The sequence below is a fragment of the Cervus elaphus genome, chromosome 28 (genome assembly GCF_910594005.1).
Source record: "Cervus elaphus chromosome 28, mCerEla1.1, whole genome shotgun sequence".
In the NCBI taxonomy this organism is placed as follows: domain Eukaryota; kingdom Metazoa; phylum Chordata; class Mammalia; order Artiodactyla; family Cervidae; genus Cervus; species Cervus elaphus.
In genome coordinates, this window is record NC_057842.1 from 53,608,164 (window position 1) to 53,633,011 (window position 24,848).

At 36.1% G+C, this 24,848-nt stretch overlaps 1 protein-coding gene across 5 annotated transcripts in view; it reads left to right on the top strand.

Annotated features, from left to right (window-relative positions):
- MMS22L (MMS22 like, DNA repair protein) overlaps window positions 1-24,848 on the top strand; it is a 121,103-nt gene that overhangs the window by 36,523 nt on the left and 59,732 nt on the right. For all 5 annotated transcript variants that reach the window (XM_043890077.1, XM_043890078.1, XM_043890079.1 and 2 more), the window contains 3 exons: window positions 1,929-2,048; window positions 4,172-4,398; window positions 6,265-6,768. In XM_043890077.1, the coding sequence (XP_043746012.1) occupies window positions 1,929-2,048; window positions 4,172-4,398; window positions 6,265-6,768 (851 nt within the window). The remainder of the gene's footprint in view (window positions 1-1,928; window positions 2,049-4,171; window positions 4,399-6,264; window positions 6,769-24,848) is intronic.

Here is a 24,848-nt window from a genome sequence, read left to right on the forward strand (position 1 = left end):
TTAAGTTGGTGGGAGGAGAAGGAAGTAGAAAAAAGGAGACATTTTATTTTTATTTTTTTTTTGTTTTTATTTTTTTTAAATTTTTTTATTAGTTGGAGGCTAATTACTTCACATTTCAGTGGGTTTTGTCATACATTGATATGAGTCAGCCATAGATTTACACGTATTCCCCATCCCGATCCCCCCTCCCACCTCCCTCTCCACCCGATTCCTCTGGGTCTTCCCAGTGCACCAGGCCGGAGCACTTGTCTCATGCATCCCACCTGGGCTGGTGATCTGTTTCACCATGGATAGTATACATGCTGTTCTTTAGAAACATCCCACCCTCACCTTCTCCCACAGAGTTCAAAAGTCTGTTCTGTATTTCTGTGTCAAAAGGAGACATTTTAATCTTCTGTAAGGAAATAACCACGCACCTTTGTTGAAAAGAGACAATACTGAATCCATTCAACAGTTATTTACTTAAAGCATACTGTTTACCAGGCACCTTCACATTTCCAGCGTGTCTGCTTGTACTTAACCTTTGTCTGCTTTTCTGTTACACTGGAAGTTCTTTCAACTCTTCTAACTGATCTTATACCTCTGTTCTTATCTGCTATTGTCATCTTGCTTGATCCAGTGTAGCATTTTTGAAACCTTCATTTCATGTCACCCCTGTGTTTACAGTCCTGTAAAGGCTTCCCAACATAATTAAAGTACAGTCCATACTTCTGACTGTGACCTGTAAAGCCTTAAATGAGATATGGTTCCTGACTATCTCTGACTTAATCCTATAATACCAAGCTTACTGCTAATTCAGGAAGTTCCCATGTATTTTCTCTGCCATCATTGCTGTACTTTCATTTCTGTATGGGGTTGGCTCTTTTCCATCCAATCATTTAACCCAAATTCCAGCCCTCAAAAGCTCAGATAATAAAGAATCTGTCTGCAATTCAAGAGACCAGAGTTCGATCCCTGGGTGTGGACGATCCCCTGGAAGAGTAAGATGGCAATCCACTTCAGTATTCCTGCCTGGAGAATCCCGTGGCCAGAGGAGCCTGGCGGGCTACACGCCATGGGGTCGCAGAGAGTCGGACACAACTGAGCAACCAACACTACTACTGCTAGCCTCAAAAAGGCCTTTCAGTTGTAGTTCCTGGTTTAAAAAAATGGCCCACATGCTTTGTCAGTTACTCTACCACGTTACTCTGCTTTTGTTTTGCCTTTTGCAGTGGTTGTAACTGTTTACATTTATCTTGTTAGTGTCCTCTTTTTCCATTCTCCCCAAAGTGTAACTTCTATCAGTGTGTCCACCACGTCTGACTCATTGATTGCATTTTGCCTAGAACCTTAGGATAGTGCCTGATATATAGTAAGCTTTGAATAACTGATTGGAATTCAGTGTTATGTCAGCTTTTAACAAACAGGCATGTTATTTGATATATAAGTTTAAAGTATCACTTTTTTACTCTTACCTATTGCCACATTCTAAAAGGTTAAAGCATATGTACTCTGCCAGTGCTCTGGTTTTGAGAAGAATAGCTCCTACATTTCTATAAAGAGTAGCTTAAGTATGATTGAGTCTTCTGTATTTTTAGATAACTTATGCTACTTTCTGGTTAGGGTTTCTTTTCAGTCTCTACATTATTTAGTTATTAACTAAATAGTCTCTACACTATTTAGTTATTAAATACCTATTGCAGTTGTTAAATAATTGAGTTAAAAGTCAAACTGAGTTATGTAATTTCAATTATCATATTAACCTTCTCTAAAGCAAAGTTACATAGCTTATGCTGATTCAGACCTTCTGGTCTGAAGATGAGAATGGGTATGACTTGGTGATAGAGATCTATATTCTTTTCAGGAGCAGGTTATTTGCTGCAGTGTCAAGTTATAGTAATGTGTGTTGGTCATTATTTCGTTCCTCACAATTTCCGTCTATTTTTTAGGATGGAATACTAGAAGAGCAGTTACGAATGTATCTTCACTGTTGTTTGACCCTTTGTGATTTCTGGGAGCCGAACATTGCAATTGTCACCATTCTGTGGGAATATTATAGTAAGAACCTGGTGAGTAAATAGAGTATGAATTTGTTCCAGGAATTTGAAGAATTTGAACATGGTATTTGAGGAATGTTTTTATGGTTTAATTATATATAATTACAGAGATTTCTTAAAATTAATTTTTCAAAGTAGATTAGAGTAGCTAAAAAATATCTTTATGTTACACTTTGTCTAAAGAGCATTGACATAGGGGAACAGAGCATCTGACGTCCCTTTTCTCTTAAGGGTGAGATTAAGCAAAGAAACCAGAATTGTGCCAGAAAGATATTTTTTTAAATTCTCATTTATAAATGTTTTCTAACAACTGCTGATTGCTTGCAACACATTGAACAGTTAATGCTATCTTGAATAAGAACTAGTCTTGGCATTTGAGTGGCTACTAGGCAGAAGCACACATATTGTAGGAAGAAAAGAGAAGAGTTACAATACTTTGGAATGCTAGAAGAAGGGAGTATCTGACCCAATGTATGGGCTTGTAGAAGACTTGATAAACTCATAATTTTTTAAATTGGCCTGGGGAATAAGTAGAATTTTCCAAGTACAGAAGAAAATGAACATCCAAGCAAAAGGCATAGTCTGGACAAGTGTATAGAGGCACGAAAAAACATGATTTATGCCTACTATGTTGAATAGTTCTAAATGAAGGGTCTGAGGTGACTGGAGAAATACAGGAGATGAAGAAAGTAGAAGAGTTTGTCCAGGGCTGGATTTTGAAGGGTTAAAGATAACATGCAGTTGAGTTATGATTTATCCAGGAGACATTGGAAAGCAAAGATGTGACGCAGTATGTATGTGTTTGAGAAAGTTTTTTTCTGAAAGTAGTATAAAGGAAGTGGATACAGATGAGATAGTAGTCCAGTATGGTGGTATAAGCAAATAGCACAGCAAATGAAAACTAAAATAGGGACAGTGAATTTATAAAGTGAGGGTAAGTTTGGAAGAGAAAATTTTTAAAGTATATTTAAAGGATAGATAGAAAAAGATATGGAGGACTTACAAGTAAATTATAAGTTTGGGTCTGTACATAATTGAACTTATTAAAAATGAGAAAAATACCTTCCTCTGAAACATATTGTCAGTCTGGCTGGAGAAATGACCAATTCTAATTTTCAGGCAGAATGTATACAAGATGGGTCTGTAATGTCTTGTTATACCTGAAAACAGAGAAGGTATCCAAGTAAGCTGGAGTTGTGTCAAAAGAACACAGGAGCCTGCTTTAAGGAACTCCCATTCACCAGTGCTGGGTAAATTTGGGCATGATAAAGAATAACCATGGACAGCTGTGGATTATGTGTTTAAATCCTCGAGTCTGTGGTATTTTTAGAAAAGTTGTTATTCTGGAAACTGTAAATAAAGGAAAATATAAACTATATTTTAGAATACCAAATTTCGAGCTAGTTTAGAAGGAGTGATAGAAAATCACTATCTTGCACATCTGTTGAAAGAAGCCATCTGGATGATGATCATCCCTGGCTGTTCAAACGGTGGGGATCACTCAAACAGATCGATCAGCATGATTAGTCTTAACATCACAAAAAGAATGAAAGTCAGAACTTACGTGCCTCTTTGCTAATTGAAATAGGAAGTACTCAGGACTGCCATGGGAAGATTCTCACCAAAAAACTGGACCTGAATCTGATCAGTCCACTAGATAGAGCAACCAGTTTACAGAAAAGATAGCAGATGAAAGAATACATTACATTAAGTGACTCCAGGAAGATGTAAGGAAGATCTTGAAATGTAGGAAGATATAAGCCCCTAAAATCAGCATTTAGGAAATGCTGCACAATAAATTACCTGTTAAATGGTATGATGAAACCATTGGAAATTTTTATTGGATAAAAGATTTAAGAGGCGTGTCAACCAAATGCAATGTATGAATCTTGACACTATCCTAATTTGAACAGACTAACTCTTAAAAAGACATTTGGGGGATAATTCAGGAATTTGAAACACCCCTTGGTATTTTGTGCTTGAATGGAATTTTTATTTTAGGGGGAATATGTGGTAATGACTGTATACTTTTTATGATTAAGAAGAGTCAGAATTTTAATGAGCTAGTTGGGATTTACAGCTTTCTGTTATTTATTCAGAGATTTAATACTTGTTTTCTGTTTTTTTCCTTTTAGAATAGTTCTTTCAGTATTTCTTGGCTTCCTTTAAAAGGCCTTACATATATCATTAAGTCACCCTTGTCTATGCTAGAAATGGTGAAGACCTGCTGCTGTGATAAACAAGATCATGACCTGTGTAAATCCAGCAGTAGTTACACTATTTTCCTTTGCATTTTGGCAAAAGTTGTCAAGAAAGCAATGAAAAACAATGGACCTCATCCTTGGAAACAAGTCAAGGGAAGGTGTGTGCCATATCTTTCTTTGTCATGAATGTTCATTTACATCTTTGGAGAAGTTTTACTATTTGTGTTTTTTAAGTTAATTTGTACTTGGATGTCTTTATGGTTTACATCTTAAATGTATTTGTTAAAGGGCAGCAAAATATGGAACATTTTGATCTTGCCAATTTGTTACAGTAAGAAACCAACCTAATATCCCTAACTTGGGGAAGATTTTAGTTTCTTATTTATCTCATCAGTCCTGAAGAATGAAATCCCATATATTAAGTGCCGGTATAAAAGAGAACTGTTGTTTTTCTTGCCAAAGTTAATTGTAATGTTTCATGTAATTCCTTGCACATATTTTATTAAAACTTACAGAGATAAAAATCATGTCCAGATTATGCATTGGCAAATAATAGATTCAGTCTATAAAATTTTGTGTTCTTTGAGTCCACCAGTCTCACCAGCCCAGCTTTCTTGAATGAAAACTAACCAGAATATAATAGAACCAAAACCTCTGATGTTCTCATTTGAGGAGTATGCCATTTTCATATCTGGTGTGGTGAAATAAACGTTTGGTCACATTTGTCTAGTGTTGTCCTTTTTTGAGAGTTTTGCTTGTTAAGTGGGTGTGATTCTTACTGTCTTCCCTTGTTCTGCTTTTGCCTATGAGCCCCTTTTCTAGCCCTCTGTGCAGTTGACTGTTCTCCACCGCTTGCTTAGCTTAAGCAATGGAAGTTCTTGCAGCAGAATACTTATGATTTCTGGTAGATACTTCTCAATAATCTCTAAATGAAATTCCTGTTTGAGTCACACAATGAATAATTCTTGCAACATTATGGTGACACAGTTTGGATTTTTTATTTAGAATATACTTTTTTTTTAATGGTATCTTTGTTAAACCTCCAGTAATTAGGTAGCTCAAATAGTAGTTAACTTTTCTTTTGTTCTGTTTGCCAGTTTGGTTTGGAATCTTAAATATTTTTATTCAAGGTATAATACTGTGAACTTTATTGCTTAAAGAAATTGGAATTCATAACAAGACTGTATACCAAGCCTATCATGGGTGTGATGGGGAGGACATGAAGATAATTAGATCTTTATCTTCAGGAGCTTATCTGCTTCATTATTTATAAATAAACATTTAACCTCTCGTAAGCATTAGTCATTTCTGTTTTGAATAAACCAATTATAAAAGTTGCAGAGAAACTTAACAGTCTCTAAGTAAGATTAAAAATGAATGGTGTTCAATTCTGATCCCTTAATTAATTAAGGGATATCAACTCTTAAATTATATTAAGTAGTGTTGACAACAGATTTTTAAACGGCTAGTCTTGGATATTTGAGCACTAATAATTTTTGTTTGTGAGTGGGTAAAAATAATTTTTCCAGTATTTTGCATTGTCTTAACGTATAAGTATAAAGCCAGGTCTTTGTGAAGGCTAGAGAAAGCATTTAAGGAACATTGTTATATAAAATTGCCCTGTTAAGAGTTCTGTAAAGTACATCAAGTTGTACTTAAAAGAATTACATATTCTTATTTGTCAGTAAACATTGGAAAAGAAAGGTAACAGGGAGATTAAAAGGAAAAGCCAAGTACTATATAGAAAATAGTATTTCTACTGTCCTTTGGGGAAAGCCACTGAATCTTGATTCACTTATAGATGCTTGCTGCATCCTTGAGAAATTTGAAGGTTGAGAGGGGAGGCACAATCTGTGAGTTTTGTTTTCTAAGCAACAAAAGTGATACAATAACCCCCATTATGTAGAAATAGCTAAAAATTTAAAGTGATGAGACTGTCATAAGTATTGAGTTAAATGTTATTTTAAAAGATGGATTTTTGTGAATGAAACAGTGTTAAGAATTCATTTGTTTTCATTTTACAGGATATATTCTAAATTCCATCAAAAAAGAATGGAAGAACTAACTGAAGTTGGTCTGCAGAACTTTTTCAGTCTTTTCCTACTGTTAGCAGCTGTGGCAGAGGTGGAAGATGTAGCAAGTCATGTTTTAGGCCTCCTAGATTTCCTCAAGCCTACTTTTAAAACCTCTCCTCTCATCTGGAACGGTCAGATGGCCTTCCTCTTGATGTATACCCAGAAAAATCTGGACATTGGTGTTTTGGCTGAGAAATTTTCAAATGCTTTCCGGGAGAAAGCAAAGGAGTTCTTGGTATCTAAGAATGATGAAATGGGACAGAGACAGACTCTGTGGACACTTCTTTCCATATATATGGACAGTGTTCAGGAGGTGTTTGAGACAAGCCATTGCTTGCATCCTTCTCATGAAAAACTGCTTAATGATGGTTTTAGTATGCTTCTACGAGGTTGTCAAGAATCTGAACTTAGGACAGTATTGAACTTTCTACAAGCTGTTCTGGCCAGAATCAGGTATGTTTTCCAGTAATGTGGTAATGTATTAATTTGTTTTATATCATTACCTGTGTTGATTCCATGTTAAAGTCTTCCTTTTGACATACTCATGAAATTCTGTTGTAAAGAGAGCAGTTAAAGGAAGTTTTACTGCAGTGTAGTATAAACCAGTAGTTTTCAAACTGTCCTTTCAAACAGTGCTTCTTTGAAAGAAAGCTTACATGCAGGCTTACAAAACTCAGCTCTGGTGCAATCCAGGAGCCATGCCTCCTGGCCCCGTCTTGCCTCTCTACCTCTCCTAAAAACATTATCCAGAGGGATAGTTCAGACATTCTAAGCAAGACCATGAACTCAAATCTGAGGTGATTGTCATTGAAACATACACAGTTTGGTGTACTTAAGGAGATTTTGGCCACATTGTACCATTAAATAAAAAGGTTATTTTCTTTAAATAGTTTGCTGCAGAGTTGTAGCCTCAAACACATGAAATGAGCTGTGCTTAATCACTCAGTCGTGTCCTGCTGTTTGTGACCCTGTGGACTATAGAGCCCACCAGGCTCCTCTGTCCTTGGGGATTGTCCAGGCAAGAATGCAATAGTGGGTTGCCATGCCCTCCTCTGAGGGATCTTCCCCACACAGGGATCAAACCGAGGTCTCCTGCATTGCAGGTGGATTCTTTACTGACTGAGCCACCAGGGAAGCCCCAAACACATGAAATACTCCCAGCTGAAGCAGTATATTCTAAGAGTGAGAAAGGATTGCTCTACAGCAAGCTTTGTGTAGATGATGTTCACCAGTCATCTATACAAAACCTAAGTGTTCTCAGATCTATGTGTCTTATACAAATGTGCAGATGCACTCAGACCCAAACAGTAACGGGTGAGAACAGTGGTCATGCTGTTTATTGCCTTTAAGGCTCTTTTCACAAAGCATTTTCACCTTTGAAGTTCATGTTCTTAACTTAGACACTACACTCAGTGCAGTTAGGTATAGAAATACAATTTTATTTAAAATCATGTCTGAACCTAATGAAGAAACTGCTTCCCTTTTCTTAGTTGCACATTACAAAAGTAGCATCTTTTTCAAAGATATTAAACTTAATGAAATTTCTGAATTTTGGGTATTTATTTATTACCAATTTCATTTATTAATGATTTTCTTAATTTACTTTACATTGGTCTCTGTGTTCATAGACATCAGTTCACGGGTTTTCACTCATTAGGTTTTCTGTAGTTTCTATATTCATGTACTCTAGTTCTTGATCAGATAATCATCCCCACATCCCTAGATATAAGCTGAATAAAATATTTAGATGGACGGATAGATAGATAGATAAGTAAATGAAAAGCCAACTTCATTAGAGGAAGCTTTTACTGGTCCTGGATCTTCTCCATGAAATACATTTGTTTGTTCTTAGTCTAGTAGAGTCTATTAGCAGATGCTATACTTTTCCAAGTGCCAAATTCATTTTGTTTGTTCAGTTTTTAAATAAGTGGCAAGCAGTATTTCCCTGTGCTTTTTGGGCACAGTTAGAGATTTCCACATTTCCGGTACCATTTTTGGTTTTTTAATTTATATTCGTCTGAATAAACAAAGAAAGAAGGAAAAAGAGGGAACTGGTCTAAACCAGCCCGGTGATGCTGCAGCCTGGGCAAAGGAATAGACGTTTTTAGCATTAAAGCCAGAGCAGTTTCAGGAGTGTTGGGAAAATATTGCTTGCAAGTACCTTGTAAGCTGTCCACTACAGTGCATTTTTGTTGAATCCGTGAGGGTCGCTGTTCAGAAGTACAGAGGTAGGAATCAAGAGGGCGTAATGAAGACTGTCAATTATATAAAAGGAGAGTAACTTTACATTGATATTAAGAATTTCTTCAAAACTGGATCTGGTTTGAGTGTGTTAATTTGGTGTCATCTTGAACAGGGGGCAAGGAGTATGTGCTCTACAGGACTAACCAGTAAAAAAAAGGACACAAATGTTTATGCTGATAATATTTAATTCCTTGTAGAAATGTTTATGTTTGGTTTTGCTTTATACTCTTCAACTGTGATCAAAAGCAATTGCTATAAGAGAATGTGAAATCATGTGTAGCTTTCTGTCACCGACATTATCAAGCAGTTTTAGCAGAGGTATGAGGGCAGTGTGTGAATAAGGATGGTGTAGTCACGTGCAGGTCATTACTAATGCTGTCGTGGTACAGGAACTGCCATCTTTGACGTTTCTAAAGCTTGCCTAGTAATTTGCAACAGTCCTTCAATGAGACAGTGCAGGACATAATAAGAGGGACTGTGACTTGCATGGTGTTATTTTATTCCATCAACTTTCAATACTTCCAAGCAAATATTGTCAAGACAGACTTGCTTTAGTGTGGGATATTTGCAGGGAAAGGGCCCCAGAGATCATTCAGGATTGTTTACCTTAAAAAGAAAAAAAAAAGGAGGGAGGGAGGGGAAACACAAGAAAAGTCCTCTAGGTATTTGATCATTTGGAGATGTGTTCCTGATATCTTAACTCCAGATTTGGAACTTCATTGAAGTTCTTTCCAGAGGACTCTTTTGGGTATGCTATAATATTTTTACTACTAATATTATTAGGAAGTTCAAAAATAATTTGAATAGTTGTTAAAAATTAAAGCACAAGCTTTTCTTTTTCTTTTAAGTTAAGAACAAAGCTAAATTCTTTGAATTTTGATTTAGATAGAGAAAGGTGGGTTACATAGATTGATATTTATTCCTGACTGCATCGCCGACAAAGGAAAGAATGAAATACTTTACCTTAGCAATCTCTTCTGTTTTGTAATTCAGGTGAGAGTAAGCTCCCAGTCCTTGCATAAATGTGTGTGCAGGATATGTGCGTGTGTGTGTGTGTGTGTGTTGAACTGGTTAATAGTTTTATAAAACTGTATGACAGTGAAATTATAGGTAGGAAGGAACTAAGATCACTGATTAAAGAGAGAAGCGGCTCCCTCTAGGCTGTTAAGAAATAATAACTTCATATGCCACTTTCAGCTAACTGGAGCTGATGGCTCACCAGAGCATTCTTTATTGCTGATTAAGTAGCATTATGAAAATACTGACTTGGTTATGTTAACTAAATGCCTCCATGTTTAAAACTCCGAATGTCAAATAGTTGTAGCAGTCATCTTTAACATTTCACATTACCTTTCTGGAATCACATTTCTAGTTCTCACTTGGCTGTTATTTGAGGTTAATATAAAAATGGCAGTCTTTCATTTGTGGAGTTAGGTGTAGCCAAAAGCTTTTCTTTAATTATATCCATTCATGCCGCTATAGTTAAGGGTCTGTCAGCATTTCCATTATAAACCTCCATTTTCAGGGTTTTATAACACAGCTCTGAAAATTAGCTCTGGGCAAAAACTTGACATACAAGGCCTCATGAGATTCTCCCTCCTCCCCATCCCCCTGTTTCATTTTTACTGAAGTAGAGGTGAGTGATTTCAAAATGCCTTTTGGCATCTGTAAATATCATTCAGAGTTTAAAAAGAAACAATAAATTTTCAGGCTTTGTACCTGTTTGTTCTACCACTTAAGGGAGGTTGTGGACTTATGAATTTAAGCCAAATGGATATTGATCAACTGACATCCTATTTTGTATTAAACTAGAGCCTAGTTTCAAAGAAGTCTAAAGGCAGCTGAAAACTTGTCTAAGATGTCAAGTGTGCAGACTAAGAAATAGTTCAAAAGGGGAGATGACCTGCTTTTGATATTGCATGTGCTCAAGTGCGACTCCTTAAAAGGTTTGATTCTTTCTCCTGGCTTCAAAATACATTTGAAAATACATACATTTTTTCATTCTTTTCTTCTTTTTCCACGAACTTGCAAGTTCATCTGTTATATATCTTTTTTGACGTTTAGCTTGGGTGTTTGTGTGTGTTTGTACACATTATATGAGAACTATATGTAGCATTCTCCTCAGATATTTTCCATGCTCAATAGTTCTAGGTATTTTAATCTTTATTAGTATGACATCATTTATTCTAAAAGAATTTTTACTTTAATCTTTCCTTTGGGAGATAACTGGAGATTTTCTAGGCAGGGAAAGAGGTAGTTCAAAAGGAAATATTCTTGTGCTGATCGCCAAATAATTTACATGATTTTTCAGAAAAAAATAGAGACCTGTTGACTGTATGCAAGCCTTTTCCTCCTTTTGTTATTGGGTGTTCTATTAGTATAATGGGTTACAGCTTTTAATTATTGAAGAATTGTTTACTACAAAGCAAGTTAAAACCAATATGATTTTTTAAAATAATCAAATTATTTTGTGTTATTTATTTGCAGTTTGATTAGCATATCCCAGATTGCCCAGAACATCTGGGGTTCTGCTGTTTCATCATGTGTATATAGGAACATCTGTGTATATGTACATATATGTGTATATGTGTCTTATATACACATAGGTACATCATTTATACTATGTGTATGAGTTGTATACTTTATGAAGATTTTGATTTGATTTGATACAGATTTTTAGGACAGTGTTCTAATAATTTGAGAGAGGGAGCACATGAGTATGTCCCATGGAAAAATACATTTACAGTTTTTATTTGAAAAATCAGACAGTTGTGTTGCTAAGAGTGATCCATCTACCAGTTTTGATTGCTTCAGAGAAAGCATAAGCATCTCTAACGGAATATACTAGTATTAACATTGTGGAAATATATAAAGTCTATGAATTTCTTTTCATTAAATAGTTCATAATGAGGTTTTTTACATGTACACTGTGAATTAACTTTTTTATTTGCTTATGTACTCTTTGCCAAGCTTGAATTGCACAAAACATGTTTACTATAGCCCTTTTATATTACATATTTTATAAATTCATGGAGTAATATAAACCTCTTACCCTAATAACTTGGAAATTTGTGTGTGTGTGTGTGTGTTTTGCTGAAACATATGCTATTTACTTAATTTTTCATGTATAAGAGTTAATATTTGGGTCATTTATTTAATCCCCAACTAGATCTATTAATAGGTATGCATTCTCCTTGTATAAGTACAAAGTGATTGTTTTAAAGTATTATAAGGGAAAAGTTATGTGTCCAAATTTCAGCCTTATTAGTAAAATTAGGATAATAGCACAAACCTCACCAGGTTATTTTAAGGGTTAAATATAGTATAACCCTAGTAATGTGAAGTACTGACATAGTGCCTGGCATATTAGTAATTGTTCAATAAATGGATATTGCTTTTATTATCATTATTGCTGTTTTCAAAAGAGGCCATGATGTGTTCATTTCTTTGTGCTACACTTTATGCCTGGCAGCCTCAGCGTGCTCATGTGTTTGTGTGTGTGTGGACTTGGATGGTTCTTAACCCATTCCTAATATAATACCTTTTACGAAGTGGATAGCTCAGTTGGTAAGGAATCCACCTGCAATGCAGGAGACCCTAGTTCGATTCCTGGGTTGGGAAGGATCTGCTGGAGAAAGGGATAGGCTACCCACTCCAGTATTCTTGGGTTTCCCTTGTGACTCAGCTGGTAAAGAATCTGCCTGCAATGCGGGTGACTTGGGTTTGATCCCTGGGTTGGGAAGATCCCCTGGAGAAGGGAAAGGCTACCCACTCCAGTATTCTGGCCATTTTTTTCATGTGCTTATTGATCATTATGTCTTATTTCAAGAAATAATCTATTTGGACCCTGTGTCTATTTTTAAATTATTTGTCTTTTTGTTACTGAATTATAAGAATTCTTAATATATTTAGATACAAATCCCTCATCAGATATGATACACAAATATTTTCTCCCATTTTATGAGTTATCTTTTAATTTTCTTTCTTTTTTTTTTTAAATTTTTTGGCCACACCATGTGGTGTGTGGAATCTTAGTTCCCCAACCCAGATTCGAATCCGAGCCTCCTGCATTGAAAGGTGGAGTTTTAACCACTGGACTGCTGGGGAAGTCCCGTTTCACTTTCTTCACATCTTTTGTAGCATAAATTTTATAAAATTTTAATGAAGTCCTATATATCTATTTTTTCATTTGTTGCTTCTGCTCATCTCATATTCTTGCCATATTTATCTTGTTGGAGAGCAATTCTGCTATGTCATTCTTTAACACCTTTAATGACAACCTGATACGACACAAAGAAAATGTAATGTCTAATTCCTTATCGCAGTTTTTGAAGTTATCCACAGTATGACTTTACTTTATTTCTGTACCTTTTTCTTGTGGTTCTCATTTGATCAAATGAAACTATTAATTACCAAGATGTCTCCCAAATCTTTTTTACTGTTACATCTTCCTGTCAAAACCAGTTGAGGATTCAGATTAGAGAATGGCCGGGACAGCAGAGCTAGATCTGAGGACTGAATGGGCTGCAGATATGTGATAACCAATGATTAGAAAAGGGTTAAATTCAAGAAGTGAAAGCAGTTGTTAAGATCATAAGTCAGAAATGGTCAGTGTTGGTTACAGTAGGCAAAGAGATGGGGTGGCAGAGTACAGGAAAAGAAGGGAAAAACCTCAGAAGACTTATTTAGAGGGATCTGGGGAAAGGAAAAGGTGATTTGAGAAGGTAGTAGTACCTACATCGGGGCTAGAGATGGAATCAGTGAGCTTCAGGTAGGAGCGTTGTACATGGGAGAAGTCAGGATTTCAGGCGGTAGTGGACAAACCCCCACCTGTAAGTTGTGCTTTTTTTCTTCTGCGTGTTAAGGAAGTGTTTGTGTGTTCTTCCTATTGCAGCATAGTATAAGAAGCAGGAGTTTTAGGGTCAGTAAACCTGAGATCAAATCGTCCCTCCTCTGCTTACCAACAGTGCAATCTTGAGAAGCTCCTTAACCTTTTCTAAGCTTCAGTTGCAAGTTTGTAAAATAGTCCTTACTTTATAGGATGTGTATGAATATCTGCTTAGGTCTCTGCTGTCCATACACACTGCCTGTGTGTGACAGTTTAAGTTAATGAATATAATGTGACATACAGTGCCTCCGGTGCACTGGTTTCTTCCCGGGTGCTCAGGGGCTGTTCGTTGTTAGTGACGGCTGTAGTAGGCAGCAGCAGAGCTCTCGGGCAGCGCTGCCCGAGATGCTGTGCCTCCCCAGACCCCTGACCATGATAATCTCTCAGCATGTTTATTGTATTCATTTATGTTTTCTTCATTTTTATGTCAGCAGTGTTATCCTTTATTCCAAACTTCTCTTGAAACGTATGCTTGACCATGTATCCAGTCTTAAATAATCTCACTTTCCTTGAAATTTCCTTAACACTTTCTCTCAAATGCTCTTTATTGCTTTCTACTTTGTATTTTTTTTTTCCTACAGAGGATACATCAAACAAATTATTCAGCAAATCCAGCTAATATTTGTGAGTGCCTGTAGTGATAACAGGCATTATTGTAGGCAGGCACTTGGCGTACATCTGTAAACCAGTTAAGTGCAGTGTGTATGATATGAACTCATGTATTTATTACATGAAAGACAGACTGAGAAAATAGAAAGGTACTTTACGTGTTTATTGAAGCCATCACCTTTTCATCATTTTTATTTTATTGTTTCAACCATTCAGTGTTATTTGATAATGATTTATACTTGTCCCCAGATTTTACCTGCTTATCCAACAATTCTTGCCAGTATCCACATGAATGTAGAGAGCAGTATCTGTGCAGCCAGGCTATGGGTTTAATGGATTTAATACATAATCTGAATTTCATCTCTGTGCTTTTTTTCTTCTAAGCACCATTGGGCAGGAGGGACTTGCAGAAGAATGACAGGAGTCCATTCTTCTCAATTAATTGGAAGGTTTTTGATGTTATAGAAAAATGAAACTCATATCTACCCTAGCTGAAAATTTGGGACCATGTTTTTTATAACCAAAACTATTCTCCCACTAAAATATGGAAACAGGTGGAGTAAGTGGGCCTTTGAGCTTTTCCCTTGCTTTTGAGGGTCTCCAGAACCTCTCCATTGAGGCTGGGTCCACAGGAACACTTTGAATGTAAAAGTAGAGATCATCTGTATTTGGATTGGGTTGGAAGCAAGGTATTAAATATTTGGAAGAGGGAACTGAAATAATGGAATGGAGGAAATACTTGATAAAATAATTTAAAGCAGTTCCCTGGAGTGGAAGATTCCTTATTGAAAAGGCCTTTTGAGTGACTGCAGCACAATGTAAGAAAATAAGACTAACAGCAAAGCACAGCTGCGTGAATTTCAGAAGCCTTGGTACAAGAAAAAGGTATCAACGTGTCCATGAACTTCTCAGTCTTAGCCACTTTTCCTAATCTTCTATTTTTTTCTGTTTGCTGTGCCCCTGATGTAATCTCCAGTTATAACCTAGGTCAGATCTAATATTTAGCTTCATCTCCAAAATTATAAAAGTAGAGAAGTGAATAGAACTTTATAGATTTTTTTTCAAGATTACTTTCACAAAGTAGATGAATGGATCTTTATGACTTCTGATTCATAGTTGTTTGCAAAGTTTGAATGAAAGCAGTAAATTCCACCTCTCATAATTAGGAAAAGGAAGGTAACAGTGGCATAAGAACACTGAAACAAATTGTGATAAACATTAGGGTAAAAAGGGACAAGGGCAAAAGAAATACACTCTGGAAAAGGAAACATTTCATTCTTTTGAAAGTGGATGAGCTCAGGGAATGGAAGTGCCATGATTATTTTCTATACCAAGCACTGGAATATTTCTCTTTAGCAAAATGGCAATAAATCAAAAGATGCTGGGATAACGTGAAAGTTACTTTCCCCAGTCTTACATGCCTGTGATTCCTTTTCTGAACTCCATGGTTCATTACAGGTGTTTGGACCACCCAGATCTTTGAAGCTTTGGATGAAACTCAGTAGGCTTATAGGAAAGCATTTGCTACTGTGCTCTTTCATGGCACCACCCAGGGCTATGTTTCTTAAACCAAAGAAAAGTTGTTACAATAAATATATCGAAGACTGGTAAATCCCATTTGTGATGGGCTTGCTGAAGTTAACTTGTTTCCAACTGTGGAATGGATAAAAAGACCTGAAATTATGATTTCAGTAGGCGGACCCAGTCTTAAGAAACTCGGGAGATAAACTACTGTTGTGGCTTTTGGCTTTAAAAGGGAAGTGCTCAGAAGAAACAAGTGAGGAAGCAAGTAATAATTTAAGCATTTACGTTCAATAAGTGTAGTACAGTAAACCACTCACTGTTTTTTAATGATGTGATGTGTCAGAGAAGGAAACTGATCTCTTAATTATCCCATTCTTTTTAGATTAATAAGACCTCAGAAGGCACTATAAATTGTGGAAAAGTAGATTTATTATAGTTTTAAAATGTTCCTAGGTATCCTCACCATCTTCTGATAATTCCCCTAAAGTTATTTTAAGATGTGTTTCTTAGAAAACATCAGAATACATTTTTGTTTTATGATGCGGATTTACTTTTGCCATCATATGGCCTGTAAGGAACAATTCCTTACCTTTCACCATCTACCTTGTGGAGAAGAGTAAGTAATTGCTCTGTTTCAAATTTTATTTATATTTTAACAAAATTGAGAACAACTATAAGGAGTGAAACTAGTCTTTGGAACTCTTAATTTCAATTGTTTCTTCTTTACCTTACAAGATATATATTTTTCTCTCTTTAGGATATCTCTTGTCAGATTTAAGGCTTATTTAAAATGAAAAGAAAGCTAGAGCAATTTTCTTTATTCCATTTCAGTCTCCTAAGGCCTATTTCCCCCTGGTGAGCTCATAGCAACAGGGGGGTTTAAGGGAATTCAGCTTTCTGCAAATTAATGTCTCACATCATGAAAATTCAGGACTTTTTTTTTTTTTATCTTGAAAAGTAATACAGTGAGTGCGAGTATTATTTCTTGCCAGCGGGTGGAAGATGAATGATTTTGTCACAGTTTTACTGCTTGATGAGCAGTATCCTGAGGGTCAGGCTTAAGTCTGTGTCACTATGCTGCTCATTACTCTTGAGCTAAATAAGGGCTGATTGGATCTAAATTGCCTAGCACATGGGCCACAGATGAGCTCAGTGAGCAGGGGATGACCTGCTATTCAGTCTGGGAGTAACCCCGGTGTGCAAATGCAGCATTAGAACACCGTGGGAGAATGAGGGGCTACCGGCGGCCGCCAGCAGAAGAAATCGAAATGGAAAAACTCTTTGATGCTGTGATGTTAGAATTTGAAATGTAGGAAGTGACAGGTTGATGGTACTTATCAGCTTTGGCTGGATTAGAGAACAGTGTCATCTTGCTTCTATAATGACAGAAGAATGAAGCCAGCAGCTAACTACTGTGCAGAGAGGCCGCCGCCGTTGCCCAGCCGTTGCTGCCTCCTACCGGCAGTTTTCCTGGAAACCGGTATAAAAGATAAGGAAGAAAAGAGCATCCTTGATAGATTTCCAGGAATTTGGAACTCTTTGGTGATGAAAAGCTGCCCGTGATAGGAGGCAAAGGAGAAGGCTATTTTAGAGCCTACATAATAGTAAATTGCTTTAAAAAACATTATTATTGAGAAATCGGTTGTTCAAAAATTTTCTAGTTAATCAAGACTTAATGCATTTATGAAATGAATCTACCCAGAGCAAGAAAGCCCAGTATATTCTTCTTGTAGTAATTTTCATTCAGGGGCCTCAGTTGGGTTTGTTTCTCTCTCAATTATGTATTTTTATAAATAACAACACTTTACTAACAATCTTCAAAGTCTAATTCAGACTACCAACCAGTGTTAGCACAGTTTCCAAGGTACCTGATAAAAATATCAATACTAAGTGAAAAATGCTCTTGATTATGTAGCTTATGTTGCATAAATCTCCTTCCTAAGGAGGGGATGGGATGGAAGAAAAAGTTTTTTCCTGTAAGTCAAATGATTTAAAAAAAAAAAAAAGCAAAACCCAGAATAACCCTATGATGTAAAATACTTTTGTTTCATTTTATTCCTGCAGTTGGATTTAAAAAAAAATCAGTGTTAGGCTGTTATGTTTATGATATAAAACTTAGAGTGAAAAAATGGGGTTACGTACTGTTTAGTGGCCTGCTTTTTTTCACTTAATGTATCATCAATCACTTTCCATGTCAGTGACATCTACGTTATTTTTGGTGGTTTCACAATATTCTCATAGTTTACTTACTGGTAAAAACTTAGTGTTTGAAGTTTTCTCTAATAGATGCAAAGTTGTGATGAATGTCTCTTTGAGTTTCTTGGGAGGGTTCTTAAGAACTGTTGTGCAAATTGTGCACTGCACAACTCTCAAAGTGCCATTCTCAACATTGTAAATGAGACTTTGATCTCTATGGACTTGTCTGATTATACGTGGAAGATACTTTTTAAGCGATTAGGTTTAAAATATAGAGCCTTAGACATAGTTTTGTTTTGTTTTTTAATTGGGAGATTTGAGAAGGGGACAACAGAGGATGAGATGGTTGGATGGCATCACCAACTCAATGGACATGAGTTTGAGCAAACTCCAGGGGTTGGTGATGGACAGGGAAGCCTGGCGTGCTGCAGTCCATGGGGTCACAAAGAGTCAGACATGACTGAGAGACTGAACTGGGAGCCATGATTTAATTATATTCAAGGTTTATATTTACACAGATTTGAAGGCAAAAGGAAAAGGGGATGGCAGAGGATGAGATGGTTAGGTAGCACCACCAACCACACAAGAAAAAATACATAATTCAATACATTCTATAGAAGCAAATTTTCAACTAGTAGTAGAAAACCTTAGACTAGAAAAATTAAGATTTTGCCCTTTGGAGCCAAACTATAGTTCTATAGAAAACTACAGAGATAGAAAACTTGTAGAGTTTGTAAAGTTTTCAATATAACTTAAGCACTCAAAGCCTCTGGAGAGGGTTTTTAGTGCTTCTCTGTATTATTTTTATATTATCAAAATTCACGTATCCTTTAAAGAATATAAATAATGTACAGTTGTATGCTGTAGAAAATAAAAGTCATTCCCCTCCTACAACTACCTGCCATAAAGGGGAGTACTGTGAGCATTTTGTGGAATGTTCTTCTAAACTGCTGTTGCTTTTCCTTCTACCCATACTGCCTCTTTTACCACCTGTTATTTTAAGTGGGATTAGATTATACCTTGGAAATTTCTACAACTTGAGTTTTTTTTGTTTTTGTTTTTTTAATGAAAGGGATATCAAAGGCATCTCTCTAGATACACATATTGTATAAGACTTCATAGTTTCTTTTTGTATAATAAACTTTATTTAGCCCCTGTGAACATTTAGGAGTTATAGGTGATTTTAAATTTGCTTGGCTCTTGTACCTCTATCTGATTTTTCAAGATCCTGGTTGAAAATTTAGGTTGCTCAGTTTATTCGGGATATTAGTTGTAGTTCAATTCTGTGAGTCAATATATCAAGCATCAAAACCAGCAGAGCACGTTTCCACTTCACTCATTTTAATTTCTGTAAATCACACGTGGAATTACGTCTTTTGCTTATAGTAAAAAATATTACTGTATTTTTTTTCAAAGGTTGCAGATGTGAATTTTAATTCTGACTCTGCCACTTTTCTTTCACTTTAATCTTCAGCAAGTCGTGTAATCTCTTTGAACCTCAATTTTTCGAATCTGTAAAATGTGTGCAATAATATATATTAAAGAACTGGTTTGAAGCCCAAAAGAGATAACGTAAGTCAAATGTCTAACAGAGTACCTAAGCGATGATTGCTTTTATTACCATTACTGCTTATCCACTGGTTTCAGAGAACTGAGGTGAAAGAATGTATTACACTACAAGTAAATTTAAGACAGAGTTTCCCACTCCAAGATTTTTGCAGTCAGTTCAATTTTATTCCCTGAAAAAAATGCTATTTATGTTTAAAGTGAAAGCAGAAATTATTCTTTCTTCGTAGTGTCTCCCTTCCCCTCTTTTTTTCTTACAACTTAGAGAATTTTGACTGTATTAGTTTTGTGCCTTTGCATGAAACAGAATAACTATATTTTTCATTCAGTCCTCCCTTACTGAGTGCCCGGAAAGTACCTGCTGCGGCAGACGTTGTGCTGGTGTTGGAGGAAACAGATGCTGAAAACAGATCGCTGCTCTCAAGTGCCCCACAGTGTAGTGAAGCCAGCAAATAAACAAAGAAATAACAGTGATCGATACACAAGTGTTGAAGAGACTCTTCTTAAAACTCTTCTACATCACTTACAGAATTTTCTCTGAGATTGCCCTATACGGAATACTATATGTGATTATTTGGCAGTAAGTCATTCAAACTGTGTCTCGTAGCTGATTGGTGGCAGAAAAATTAGATTATAAGTGTTGAGCAGCTTGTGCTTAGGTAGATATTTGTTCAAAAGTTTTTCAAATGGTTTTTGACATCTTGAACATACTTCCTCTATTAATAAAAATAACTTAGCCACTTATAAGCATATGGAATGGTCTTTGGTGAATTTTTAATAACAGCACTATGTCATTGATACATTTTTCTGCATTTCTTTTTTCTGACATCTATTTTCTTCCTATTCCCATTCTCTGAAACCTTAATGTATCTTTTCTTCCCACCTCTTTAAATGTTCTATAAACTTTTGATCTTTTTAGGACAGCATACTTTAATATTAATTTAATGTGACAAAATAGAATCTAAAACCAATATGTAGTATTGGCATTGTACATCTTCAAAAGTTTACATAAATGCTGTCATACCAGAGATGCTGTGTACAACTGTGCCACTATCTATTTTCTTTTGGTTTTATACTTTTGAGATACACTGTCAGAGAAAACGTCCTACAGGAAAACAAAGGATTTAACCAAGAACAAGGAACATCTTGGGTTCAAGAAATAAAGACTCCAGGATAGAATAGTGAAGGGATGGAAAACAGTTTTATGTCTGGCCCAGGCAACCACCATTCCAGGTTTAAATAGAATGATGGCAAGCTTTGAGAGGAAGGTCCTCAGGAAAAAGTGGGGAAAGAAAAATAATTTTTCTTATTCTGGTGGAGAGTAAAGAAATTTTATTATAAAATGAACTTTTCTTTGAGTCTGTAACAGTGAATGAGATATTGTTCTAATGACCTCTCAATAATGAACCTTGTTTGATTTTTAATAATAATTTACCATAGCAAATTACATATAATGGCTTAAATACATCAACTTTAGGAACATTCTGTATGTTTCAAATGCATTGAAATGTGCATTTTACATTTCCTTTTGGATATATAGAAGTTTTAAGGCTTTTATGTACATAAGTGTCATAATCTTTTAAAAATATTTATGTATATATACATACACATATTTAACAGTTGACAGTTTTTTTTCTATTGGTTTTCTGGGAGGAATTCCAGTGCAATTCAGCATACATTTCTCGGATACTTTCTGTGTCAGCACTGAACTAACAAGTGTTCTGGGTGCGTGAAGCTGTATCCTAACTTGCAGAGCTGCAGTGTAGTGGGAACCAGCCATTTAATGGTTCCACATTTTTATATCTCCACAGTTGCTCTTTTCCAGATTTCTAAAAGGTCTGAACCATCAGTTTGATCCAGTATATGAATGGTGTTTTCTTATATTTTGAAGATTACACATGTGAAATGGTAGGTTTGGTAGTTCGGTAGGGCCAAACTGATGGTCCAGGCTATTCAGAATTAACATTACAGTGTGAGTTTTGTGACAAGATGTAATTATATAGCCCGGTTTCCCAGAAGACAAGTCCATCTTGCCTGCTTTAGTGATCGTAAACATGGTTCTGTTTTCCCATTTTCATATGGACTGATATAGTCATATCTCATGACATAGTCATAAGTCATATGTCTTATCTTTTTGGATGCTCTCCTACATTTTTCATTTAGGTTAGGACTAGTAGGCACTGGAAGCTTGTATCATTTAAATATATAACCTTTTAAAAACTTTGGGCAGATGATGTCTTAGTCTGTTCAAGTTGCCGTAACAAAATGCTACAGACTGACTAGCTCACTTAAATGAGAGAAGTTTATTTGCTGTCAGTTCCAAAGGTTGAAAGTCTGAGATCGAGGTACTAGCATTGCTCATTTCTGGTGAGAGTTCTTTTACTAGTGAGAGGGCTTCTCCCTGTGTTCTCACGTGACTTTTACCTGCGGGCACATTATTGGAGACTCTGGTGTCTCTTCCTTCAAGGATGCTAATTCTGTTGGGTCAGGGCCCCAACCTTATAACTGCGCTTAACTTTAATTACTTCCTAGTATGTGAATCTGGTAAGATATAGTTCAGTCCATAGCAGATGGATATATTTATTCCCATTGGAATAATGATGCTGACAACAGAGAACAAAAAAGGTTAAATTTTCATACGTTACTTCTCTTTTACACCTTTTGTTTTGGAATCACAGAAGTTAGAGATCCTTTACACACTCTTGTTTCAGTTCTTTTCATATTTAATACAAAGTTTCCAAGTTAGTGAAAAAAGTTAAAATCGCTCCCTGTTGGTGTTCACCTGTAATCTTGCATATTAAATACGTTGTATATGTCCTCAAATATTCATCGATACAGTATTTACATTTTAGGGGTGAGACTGCTGGTTTAAGAATACAGTAAATTTCAGTGGAGAAGCAAATTGAGATGGGATGTGAAATGATAGTAAGATCTTTTAGTACTGTAACTTTGGTGGGACCTCAGGCTGACATCCATATTTCAGTTCTTTCACCTGAAGGGTAAAGGCTTGGATTAGCTTACTTCAGTGTTTCAGAATCTATCAATTATATGTTGAATGCTTTAATATTTGGGGGTAAATTTGCTTTTCTTTTTAGAGTTGATAAATGGAAATATGATTTAACAGTGGAAACAGTGACTTTATTTTTTGGGCTCCAAAATCACTGCAGATGGTGATTGCAGCCATGAAATTAAAAGGCACGTACTCCTTGGAAGAAAAGTTATGACCAACCTAGACAGCACATTAAAAAGCAGTTTTACATTACTTTGCCAACAAATGTCTTACCTAGTCAAGGCTATGGTTTTTCCAGTAGTCATGTATGCATGTGAGAGTTGGACTATAAAGAAAGCTGAGCACGGAAAATTGATGCTTTTGAACTGTGGTGTTGGAAAAGACTCTTGAGAGTCCCTTGGACTGCAAGGAGCTCCAACCAGCCCATCCTAAAGGAAATAAGTTCTGAATATTCATTGGAAAGACTGATGCTGAAGCTGAAACTCCAATAGTTTGGCCACCTGATGCAAAGAACTGACTCATATGAAAAGATCCTGATGCTGGGAAAGATTGAAGGCAGGAGGAGAAGGGGATAACAGAGGATAAGATGGTTGGATGGCATCACCAACTCAATGGTCATGAGTTGAGTTAACTCCAGGAGTTGGTGTTGGACAGGGAGGCCTGGTGTGCTGCAGTCCATGGGGTTGCAAGAATCGGACACAACTGAGCGACTGAACTGAACATGATTAAACTAAATTTTACTTAATTGGCTTCATTTTTGTATTCTACTTATGTACAGCTGTTTTTATCCCCCTGTTTCATGTAGCATGCACAAAATAAAAATACAAAAAAAGAATGACATAAGGAAACACTTGTCTTTAGCACCAACTTATAGCACTGCAAATACTATCAAATATTTTTACTTTGGCCAGTAGTTGGTGGTTTTTAGTTAACTTAAAAATAAGTTAATAAATACTTAGGTTGGTACTTTGCATAGGTTATTTTTTATTTTTTTTAAGATAGATGCATAATAGCCAAGTCAGAGTTTATTACTAAACAGAATATCTGATGAAAGCTTCTAGTATGTAAGGAGCTTTAGTCAGTTTGAGTTCTCATTTTCCTGTGCAGGGAATAAAACTTTGAAGAATTAACAAATTTTAACTAAGTAGGCTGAGTGGGTGAAAGGTACGTGGATACCCAGCCAGCAAGTGGCTTCTTCCCTTGTGCCTTCTTGTGTTTTCACTTGAAACACCATCATCTGTCTTTGTCCATCCTCTTCACTGGAGGGATACTTTTTGAGGGCGGGGGATTTGTGTTACTTGTATTTTTATTTTCAGCACTAGATATCCAGCTAAAGTGCCTAACATATGATGTTGCGCAGTAAGTCTTTGATGGTTCTGTCATGATGGATTAAAAAGTTAAGGAATCTAAGTAGAAAGCTATTGTGGGTGGTTTTTTTTGTTGTTTTTTTAAGCTGGTAATATAAAAATATATTTTAAAAAATAAAAGCGATTTAAAAATGCAGTATGGTAGCAAAGAGCATTAGTTTTGAAGTCATGACTAAAAGATAGAATAATGGAAAGGAATGATCTGATGACCCAGGCTGGGGCTGTGTAATCAGGCAATAATATTCAAGCAACATTTTGAGCTATTATGGACATTTTAGGTTTAGCGACTTCTTCTAGACTGCTGAAATTTTTCATTTGTTCTGTGGTCTGTGATTTCCTTCATTGGTGGTATTGATCTCATTACCCTAAGGATGTAAAAAAAACCCTTTAATATGATGTTATTTCATCTGGTATTTCAGCAATGTAAATGCAGAGGTAATTTTCAATGACTTCTATATAGTACCTGCACAGTTCTCTTCCTTGTGTGATGTTCTTATGTAGTTTTGAAGGGAATTGTCCAAATATGAGACCTACCTCTTAATTTTGATACTTTTTCAGCAGGCTGGCTATGTATCTGTTGTCTCTGCAATCAGAGAAGGTCCTGTTTATCTCTGGGCAGGGTTAATTAAGCCTTAGGGCAGTGCTGGGCACACAGAGATCTGACAGAAAATCTGCCTGTGACTGGAAGATTGGCATGAACGCTGTTTATCCCTATCCAAAAAGGATAGAAATATTGGGGCGGGGGCAGGGGGCGGGGTGGATCCAAGAGAGTCCTTACAATACATACAGCTTCTGAGAGTTCCCTTTTGAAGCAGGGCGATGACTTTTAACAGATGGTCACGTTTGGGTGAGAATTTTATCTTTTGTACTTAATATTTTTCTTCCTAAAAGCAGACAGTTGTAATGAAATTATGTTTTCAGGCTATAAATGCATCTTAATTTCTATGACTCATGCATATTATGCATTTAAGTGTAACACATGGTGTTAGGCTGGAGTCTTCTGTTGTTTGTTTCACATGCAAACACAATCGTCCAGTGGAGCGCTTGACACCTTTGATGATCGCTCTCCAAATCCAGTTCTCAAAGCATACTCATCAGAAGCAAACTTGATATAATCATCTGCTCTGCT